The sequence below is a fragment of the Rhinatrema bivittatum genome, chromosome 4, assembly GCF_901001135.1.
Source record: "Rhinatrema bivittatum chromosome 4, aRhiBiv1.1, whole genome shotgun sequence".
NCBI classification, from domain to species: Eukaryota; Metazoa; Chordata; class Amphibia; order Gymnophiona; family Rhinatrematidae; genus Rhinatrema; species Rhinatrema bivittatum.
In genome coordinates, this window is record NC_042618.1 from 458,749,597 (window position 1) to 458,759,834 (window position 10,238).

General features: G+C 40.9%; 1 protein-coding gene across 2 annotated transcripts in view; it reads left to right on the top strand.

Moving 5' to 3' along the window:
• Positions 1–7,986, top strand: part of PAWR (pro-apoptotic WT1 regulator) — a 239,966-nt gene extending 231,980 nt beyond the window's left edge. For both annotated transcript variants that reach the window (XM_029597126.1, XM_029597127.1), the window contains exons 6-7: positions 3,521–3,625; positions 4,708–7,986. In XM_029597126.1, the coding sequence (XP_029452986.1) occupies positions 3,521–3,625; positions 4,708–4,794 (192 nt within the window). In that variant the 3' untranslated portion in view covers positions 4,795–7,986. The remainder of the gene's footprint in view (positions 1–3,520; positions 3,626–4,707) is intronic.
• The last annotated feature ends 2,252 nt before the right edge of the window (positions 7,987–10,238 follow it).

A 10,238-nucleotide genomic window follows, 5' to 3' on the forward strand; every position in this document is an offset into this window, starting at 1 on the left:
TGTGTGTGAGCCTATGTGTATGAGAGAGGGACTGGGTGTGTGTATGAGAGAGAGAAAGCTTGCATGTATCTGAGAGCCTGTGCATATGAGGGAGAGGGGCATTTGTGTGAGCATGTGTACATGAGAGGGAGTATGTGTGTGAGAGCCTATGCGTATGAGAAAGTGGGAGCATTTATATGAGAGACTGTGTGAGAAAGAGGGAGCTTGTGTGTATGTAGAGAATGTGTGAGAGGAAATGTGCATGCAGGTGTGAGTCTGTGAGAGAGAGAGCTAGGCAATAGATGCCTAGCATTGGACCTCTTGCACCTAGCCAACAGGAAGAAGACTAGGACCCTGAGAGACAGGTGAGTCATATGGCAGGTTGTGACTGAGGCAGAAGGGAAGGAGTATGAGTGAGAGAAGCTAAGGGGATGTGAGGGAAGGGAAGGGGGAGGGAAGAAAGGGAAGGAGTATGGGTGGTGAGTGATAGAGAAGGGGGAAGGAGGGGTGAATGACAGGGAATAGGGGGGTTTAGTGAGGGAAGGGGGCTGACTGAGAGAAGGGCAGGGGTGAGTGACTGAGATGAGTGGGAAGGAGAGAAGGGGGAGAGTGAAGAAGTGGAAGAGGGAGTGAGTAGAAGAGGAGAGAAGGGTTCGTGTGTGTGAATGAGCATGTGTAAAGATGAGAGAAAGTGTTCCCTCCTCTCCTGCCATGCCAATAATAAGTAGGAGGAACAACTCTTTAAAAAAAAAAAAAAAAAAAAAAGCGCTAGCATGGGTTAGGAAAATAGGTGCTGATAAATTCAGCGTCCATTCTCCGAACCGGACTACAGGCACCAGAAGGTGTGTATAAATCAATATTAAAGTGGCGTTAAGGGCATTAGTGCCTATACAACCCGCATCCAACTGTGGGTTATACAGTGCGCTGGGCTAAGCGCACTGTATTGCATCGGCCCCAATGTTAGGAATTATTAGGAAGGGAATGGTGAATAAAATGGAGAATGTCATAATGCCTCTGTATCGCTCCATGGTGAGACCACAGCTGTGTTCAGATTGGTCACTGTATTACTTTTACCCGTTCTAGACCTCTCATGATCTTAAAGACCTCTATCACATCTCCCCCCTCAGCCGTCTCTTCTCCAAGCTGAACAGCCCTAACTTCTTCAGCCTTTCCTCATAGGGGAGCTGTTCCATCCCCTTTATCATTTTGGTCATCCTTCTCTGTACCTTCTCCATCGCAATTATATCTTTGAGTTGCAGCGACCAGAATTGTACACAGTATTTTCAAGGTGTGGTCTCACCATGGAGCGATACAGAGGCATTATGACCTTTTCCGTTTTATTCACCATTCACTTCCTAATAATTCCTAACATAGTTTGTTTTTTTTGACTGCCGCAGCACACTGAGCAGACTATTTCAACAATGCCGCAGTTGTGTTGTGCCCGTTGGGACCTTGTTCGACTACTGTGGGTCTCTCTGGTTGAATGGGGCAGTCGAGCTCTGTAATCACCCACATATGAGGGCTACCATCCTGCTTGTCCTAGGAGAAAGCGCAGTTGCTTACCTGTAACCGGTGTTCTCCTAGGACAGTAGGATGTTAGTCCTCAGGAATCCCGTCCACCTCACCACGATGTTGAGTTCATCTTCGGTTTGTTATGTTATTTTTTCTCACTCGTATTTGCTGTATTACGAGGCTGAAGGAGGACCTTGTGTGGACGCACAAATAGCAGCAAGCTGAGTATGCTCAGTCTGTTTTCCTTGCCAGGCTCCATAGGATGATGTCACCCACATGTGAGGACTAACATCCTGCTGTCCTAGAACACTGGTTACAAGTAAGCATCTGCGCTTTTATGCCCCCTCCTGGATGATTTCCATTACCAATTAACAAAACAGTTTTCCTGCAGAGAATTCAGCATCTCCCTGGATATCCCAGTCCACATTTGGCAGACTGTTTTCACCTGCTAATAGCACCTCGCCTTTCATAGCAATTTTGTGAATATCCTACAATGTTTCTTGTGCCTGCAAAGAAACTCTGTATATCACACCAGTATAAATAGGTATTCCATTCCCTCTTTCCAAATTCACCCACAGTGCCATCTTTTTACCTCGTAAGCCCTGTAGTTCACTTGGTTTGAGATATATCTATAGAGAGAAAAACAGTATATAGCGCCACTCCTCTTTCTTCCTACTCTGTCCTTACTGAATAGCTTGTAACCCAGAATCCATAATATATTGGGCTTGGTAGAGTCCGTCAGTACTCACGCATGTTCTGCAGCCCACCAATAGATGGCGCTATAATATATCGGGCTTGGCAGGGTGTTGGTCAGTCCTCGCGCATGTTCCCCAGCCCGCCAATAGATGGCGCAGGCGGCTCAAACATGCCAGAGGTATGAAGGACAGCGGCCATCATGGGACAGGCAGAATATAGCAGCGGAGACCCCGGCATGCCACGAACGGAGAGCATCCTGCGGCACACGCTCTGTTCGCGGCGAGGATGAAGGCCCGGCGCGCCATTCGCGGCGAAAAGGGAAGGCTCCTGTGTGCCATGATCGGCATGCCCAGGCCTTCATCTTTGCCACGAACGGAGTTTTGCCGCGGTTCACGCTCCGTTCGCGGCATGCCGGGGTCTCCGCTGCTATTTTCTGTTCAAGCCAAAAATGGAAGGCCTCCTCGTGTGCCGCGAATGGCGCACCGGGCCTTCATCTTCACTGCGAATGGCGCGCCGGGCCTTCATCTTCGCCGCAAACGGCAAGGGTCCCGCGGGATGCCGGTGAGAGAGAATGTGTGTACGAGAGAGGGGGGGTGGGGAGGGTGTGAGAGAGTGCATGGGAGGTAAGAGAGGGTGGGTGGGGGGATGCTTGACTGGGTTTCAGAGAGAGGGAACCTATATGAGGGGAGGGGGGTGTGGGGGAGTGCGAGAGACAGCTTGGTTGGTAAGAGGGGGAGTGCGGGGGATGCTTATACAAGAGCATATGTGCCAATAAAAAGGCTCGCCACCCGGGTGTAGAACGGGTACAGTTGCTAGTAACTATATCATAGTCTTGGTTTTCCGTGTATTACATCCATGTGACAGCCATTATATCCAAGTCGGCCTCTTTCATTACTGCTTCTACATCAAGGGATTTATTTCCCATACTATGGGCATTAGTATACATAGCTTTCCAGATGTTGCCCTTTTTACCATTTCTATAAAAGTGTTTAAAGTTTTACATACCTGAGGACTATTTTTCACTCATTTCTCGCCATTCTAGTTTAATGTCCTCAATAGGTTTGCCAATCTATTCTGGAAAATACTTTGTCCCTTTTTCGATAGATGGAGAAACACTGTATGAACCCTGTAAAAGTTCTTCCTATGCCTACCTTTTCATTTTCTTCCAAGGAGAAGGGATATTTTCCTTGTGAATTAAAATATTCATTCATGATAGTTTAAATAAACATTCATATAAACAAGGGACATGATGTGTTTTTAGATCACTTTAATACACCATAGGTCATGTTTTTTGCTTAATTTGTAACGAGCACTTCATGTGTATTCTTGCCAGGAACTAGCAAGAGAGAGACAAGAAAATATGAGATTGGTGAAGGTGCTACAGGAGAAAGATGAAATAATTGGGAAAATGAAGGAAGAAATTGACCTATTAAACAGAGTAAGTCCATGTTTTTGTCTTCCCCCTATTTAAGAAATTTCCGTCAAGAGCTAAACGCCTTATTTTCTACAGTGTGGGCAAGTATGCTGCTGTCATCAACATGACACAATATATTCTTTCTTTTTAATCATACAGGTAATATTAATTTTAGAATCCATTTTTAAGTACGGTGGTGAATAGCCTGACATTGAAGATGCAAATTTGTTTAAAGAATTTTACCAGAAATTAAACCAATTGTTGGAGTTTGCCCAAAAATCTCAGATTTGTTATCTTGGGTGCTGTTTTTTGTTGCATAAACATCCACTGGGAGTCTTTTTTTTTTTTTTAAATCTATGCAGATCTTTCTTCAGAGTCTTTTAAAAGATCTTTACTTTGGATCACAGTGCAGAGAGCTAGAGCCCTCTTGTAACATTGTGCGGAGTGAAATCCAATGCAATACAATGGAATGTCTTGTGTATAAACAGATGTTTACAATATTCTTGGGTGATTTTCTTTTTCCATTTACACATTACTTAGACCTAAAGGTCCATTATTCTGTTTCAAAGGATATTTATAACTATTCATAAACCTACTGTGCACCAGCTATCCATTTTCTCTTGCTTGTCCTTTTTTCTTAATATGGATAAAAAAAAATTGGTAACCCACAGCAAAGTTAGAAATGTAAAGTAATGTTAACTTGCATTCTGTATTTTTTATTGGAATATGGGCTTTATTTTAGGATGCAGTTCCAAATGTTAAAAATTTTCCCACGGTAGAATAATGTGGCAGTAATATGAATGCAGATAAAACAGGCCTTAGATAATTGGATTTTAGTATTCATACAAGCCATTTTACAACTATCTAGAGACATAAGTCTGAGAACTGTGAACATAATGTTCTTCCTTTTTTGCTCATATAATCCACATTATAAAAAAAAAATAGTATAATAGGCTTCAATTGTTTGTGGTTGTGTCTGTGCATATATTCATACATATTTAATTTTTCTTTGTTTTCAGTTCATAGTTTGTAATACTTAAACATATAACTCTATGTTCCAAAAAAAAACCTATGCATCCAAAGACTGTTTTGTTTCCTCTCCCAAGGACCTGGATGACATAGAAGATGAAAATGAACAGCTGAAGCAGGAAAACAAAACCCTCTTGAAAGTTGTTGGCCAACTGACGAGATAGAAGAGTGAAGCCTCAGTGAGGAAAAGAAAAGTTTGAAGACTACTGATTGAATTTTAGGGCTAAAGGAAGGCTAATACTTTCTGTGTTGTAAGAAGTATGTGCTTCAGTGATTAAGTCTGCTATATTTATTACCAGGCAGCCGGATGGGCGTCTCTTTGCTCATTACTTCAATTTGTATTGCCATTGAAATAACAGCCCCTCGGGTTTATTTAATTCCACTCACGCCAACAACAGTGGGTGTCTGTCTTGCCTGTAAAAATTGGAATTGCGAATGAGTTTGAAAATTTTCTCTCGCCATCTGGAGGTGGTGCTTGGAAATAACTCTTACCACGTAATCGAAGTGTTCCTTAGGCCCTACCACTCGCTAAGTTGGCTGTGGGAAACCCCCCGCCCCCCCCCCCTACCAATTTGTTTAAATTCATTTTTTGTGCTTCTGAAGTGCATCTTTTAGGAAAAAGTTGCAGTGCGTTTTCCTTCTCCTGGGTTTTGCTGCTAATTGAACGTGTCTTTGACACTTGCGCACCTGTCGTCGCCATCCCTTATTGCATGTGGCCTAAACTAGAATCCCAAAGCAAGGAATGACCAAAAAATTTAAAACTTGGGTACCATCATTTTGGTAGAGCATGTAAGTTTAGAAATGTTATTTCTGCTGCTTCTGTGGAAGGAGAATCAGTAAATTGACGCTCATAGAGAAGGGCCCTCATAGGGAGGGAGGGAGGGGGGGGGGGAGGAAGTGAGTGTAAACAGAATTGCTAGAAAAGAATGTGCCTTTATTTCGGGAAAGGAAAGATCATGTCCGTTGGCCACGTTTAAAGACTGGAATGCATAATTACTTATAAGAATGTTTTTTGTTTTGATGAATCAATGTTTCTCAAAAGGCCCAGAACAGGAAAAACACATTATCTTCCCAACTCCAAACTTAGTCCCAGAATAATCATGGATCTATGTTTTGGTCATATTAAATGGGGGGGGAAGACGCAAGAACTTGCTTTTATATAGATTTAAAATATAATAAAGCTTAGGTTTAGTTTAACTGATTAAAAATTCAGGCCCCAAGCAGCTGATCTGAGGTGAAACACTTTACCGATGGTCTGCAAACTCTACAAGACTGGCTTACTTTGAAATAGTATTTCATATACTTTCATGATGCTATTTCAAATCTAGGTGTTAACTGTGCAGCCATTTTCTGTCTAGCAGTCTTCCAAAATTGCTTTCAAAAGCATTTTTTTTAACCCTAATTTTATGGTTTTCCACATTAGCTGTTGCCTTAATATAAGTAGTATGCAAGCTAATAAATCATAAAAGTCTTTAATTTATAAAGGGTTGAAATGCAAGTTTACTGTTCTAAATCTGCTTTTCCATATTGTGTATTTAAATAAAGCCTGGAGCTTTAATATTTTTGCAGAAAGGCAAAATTGTATTTTTGTGTAAATACATAATAGGCTTACTTATCTTAAATGTTTAGCAGGTGTGAGCAAACGTGGGTGTTTTTTCTTTTTCTTTTTAGAATTTAATTTGGCTTGTTGTAAGTCCAAAAGGGAAGTTATAACCTTGGAAAACCTTAATTATGCTGTTACTGAGAGAGAAATACTGCCATTTCTGTTTTGTTCTCTTGTCTGTTTAATGGATTGGAATTTGTCAGTTATCTGCGACATTTTCCAGGAAGCCGGGAAGTTTTTATACAGTCTAAAGTTTCTTAGGCAAGTTCCTCATGCCCTGTTGGCTTCCAGCTCCTTTGCACCCAGCCTCTGTTGGGCTGTGGCATCAGGAGCTTTCGTTCACAGTTGCCTGGGGATTTTTCCCTTATTTTATTATCCCCTCCCAGCTCAGTCCAGGCATTGCAGTGGTAGGTAGGTAGGTGCTCAGCTTAGGGGGGGGGGGGGCATGCATCTATCTGGGCTCCTTCCGGAACTCTGAATCATGGCTCCCTAAATCTGGCCACTAACTGTCACCGTTGCCCAAATTGGTCACTCTCTCTCTCTCTTATGAGGGGAATAGAAGACTTGACCAATTGCATGTCAGTGCACAAATGTACCACTGGGTCAGTCCGTAAAGTTGCTTCTGATCAACAAGGGCTGGGGGGGAAATGGAGGGGGGGGGGGTGGAGAGGAATAGGTAGGTGGTGCCCTGTGCTCTGAGACAGATGGCTAAATCCCTGCAGACACATCACTGATAGGATCAGTATTTTTTCAGCTCAGACTGTGGCATCATGAGCATTGCAAAAGTTTGGTAGTACAGCTTTATTCTTATTCACAAATTTGAAATCTGGTTTTCATAAGCACATTTGAACAGTAGGACGGACAGTAAGGAAATAGACTGGACTTCAATGAAATAAATAGTATTCTTGAATTTTTCTTCATGTCCCTCTTTCCAAGGACTTGTTTCATAACTTTGTAAGGCCTGAATAGGCTATGAAATGACCAGAATGTGCCAGCATGAAATTATTATTTTTTTTTTTTAGTGTAAATCTGTTATGCTTGATAAGAGAGGGTGAGGGACGCTGTCTCCCATTCCATGTGCACAGAAGGAGATGCCAGGAAACGCACCTCAGTATTCCTGTAATGGTACATGTAACAGCATATTTTGCAGGGTTTTGAAACTATTATTCTTAAGCTGGTATAGTTCATTTCATAAACGAGTAATAAAAAAAGCATATTTACAGACAATGCTGAGATCTAGAGGGCAAGTTTATCCACAGGTGCTCTACAGCGCTACAAAAAAATACCATAGAAATACATCAGTGAAGCAAACACATTATTACATTCTCTATCTTGACGTGCTCTCACTTTTGGTGACTAGTCACTTGTTTGTTCACCTATTTCCAGCATGCCAGCTTTCTGCTAAATTCCATGGAGAACAAAAGCTAAGCTCTAGTAAACGGAACTAAACTGACACACAATTGTCTTGAAGGTGAAAAGCTTGTTTCAGTTTATAGGCATTTTCAATGACCTGAAACTTTTTACATTTTGAAATTTTATATCAGTAGGTCATCTTATTTCTCCCCCCACCACCCCCCCAACAAACATTTACCACAACCACTACGCAAATAGTGCTGTTCTTCTCACAAGTATTACTGTTTGAAAAATGCATTTGATTTATAAGGGTTAGTGCCACTTAGCGACTGCATTCCTCCCTTTAAAAAAAAAAAAAAAAAAAAAAGCTAATGTATTTAAGCCCGGAAGAATTGCAGCTTTGAGACTCATGAGGATTTTCGGTCTCCAGATGTGCAAGTGAATCCCGTGGAGAGGGGTGTATACCTTCCGGTCTTGAAGTGAGTGCAGACTAGGGAGTCTGTGCATTGTCTGTAAATTACTAAATCTTACCACCCTGGTAATTTTCAGCAGAACTGCACCTGTATGATCCGTACTAGCTAGCTGATAAACTGATGAAACAGAAATCTACTTTACATCGTATTTACATCATTGAGTTATGGCATCTGTTCCATAAAGGATGAGGTCTTTGAAATATAGCTGTGCTATTTTGTTTTGATGTATGAAACTATTTTTTGTGCCACTTTGACAACCTAGTGTTATTGTGTACTAATGTACAATGTCAAGAGTTTAATACACTGTAGAAATGAATATGTCTCCTGCTAAGTGCTTTGGATTTTTGCAGTGGATGCAAACTGTAAATGCATGCTAACCAGTAACATTGGATCAAAACAATTCAGTTCTGGGTAATACAACCAACAAAGCAATTAACCTTTGTTACTGTCTGCGGCCTCTTGTGAGACTTTATTTTATTGCACGGTGTAAATAACGCCCTAAAAGATTTTAAAAAAAAAACTTTGATCAGCCAGAGTGCTGTAAATGAAGAGCACAGTATTGTGTAGCCAGACTGCTAGCATTGTTCTGTTTCAGTTCCGGCATAGATTTGTCTAGATCAAAGTATTGACCATAACCTGTTTGGAATGGAAAGCCACATTGCTTACAGCTGACTTGGATTCGCCAGACTTATGTTAGCTCAGCTTTTTGTTGAGCTTATCAGGTGGGCAGGGAGATCCCATCTCCTACATCCCACCAAGCTTAATTTTTAGTAGCTGCCCTGCAGTAGATAGATATCATGTGACTGTTCCAACTAAAGTCACCCTTTTTGAGCCAGGAGCAAGCCACATCAAAATGAGCTTTGGTTAGTATTGAATTGGCTTTTGGTGAGTTGAGTCACATGGGTTTAGATTCAGTGAGGGCTCCAACAAGTCAATCAGCTTCTCAAATTAGCAGAAACAATCTTTCCCCTCTGAATACGTACCAGTACAGAGGAAATGTATTTGTATTTATTCCAGCTCACCCATTCCTAGTATTATTTTGACTGATCTATCCTGTAGTGTGCTAACAGAGTAACAATGTAATTGACATTCTGTGCTGTGTTTTTGTGTTGACTTGTTGACATTGCACTGAAGTTTTTTCTTGTATGATGGGAGAGGCAAGCTCTAAAGTCTAGTCATATTATTAACAACATCTAAAAGTTCAGAGTTGTTAACATCGTTTGGATTTGTTACACTCCTCCTTTCTGTCATGAATTATGGTACTCCATGGCAGCTGAAAGAAGGATGATTAATATGCAGTCTTATGTGGAAGAAATTTTTCTCATCTGGGTTGTCCTTATTTTTGTTATCTTTACAACTTAATTTTTCTTGACCTTGAAGTGTGGGAAGAAAGTGCCTTTTGTATCACTATAATTATCTTTTTAGAAGATTGGAATCATAATAGAACTGGGCAAACAGAATGGCCTTCAATGAGGACTTTTTAGACAAGACTGTGAAGCCAAAATCCATATATTTTACAGCAACTGTGAGTTGCATTAAAAATAAACAGTGACGGTGAGCCTGCTTTTCTTCTCTGTCATTGACCCTCTATATAGCATGGCACAATTACTAGTATCTGCTTCCAAGAGGATGGTAACAAGTTTAGCAGTACTGAGGTCAAACCTCCTTCAGATGTGAGGTCACATGGCAGATTCTATGGGTGAAAATTGCTTTGCTTTTCTTTAGGACATCTGGTGTTATCCAGTAGTGTCACTCCCTCACTTGCATAAGTGCTAAAAAGATTAATAAGTTGAGGAAGAATGTCACTTTTCATTGTTTGAAATTTTTAAAGGAGTATCGGTGAACCCCTTTCATTTTCAATCATGTTTCATCCTGAGCAATAAGATCTGAAGCATAACGTTCATTTTTTTAAATCAAATGTCTATAACCACTTAACATATTAATGCACTACATAATAATGCAATAAACAGTTTCATTTTCATAAAGCAGTCATGATTTTACAAGGTGGTGTAATTTGTCATTTTGTGTACATGTAGATTTTTTTTTCTAATTCTGTTATACAGTAGCTGTAAAATATTTTGTCATTGCTTTCAGGTTTTGGTTCTTGGAGTGCTGGCATTACTATTCAGGGTTCTTATTGCAATTTTTTTCTGCTGCCAGTATTTCATAGATATCACTG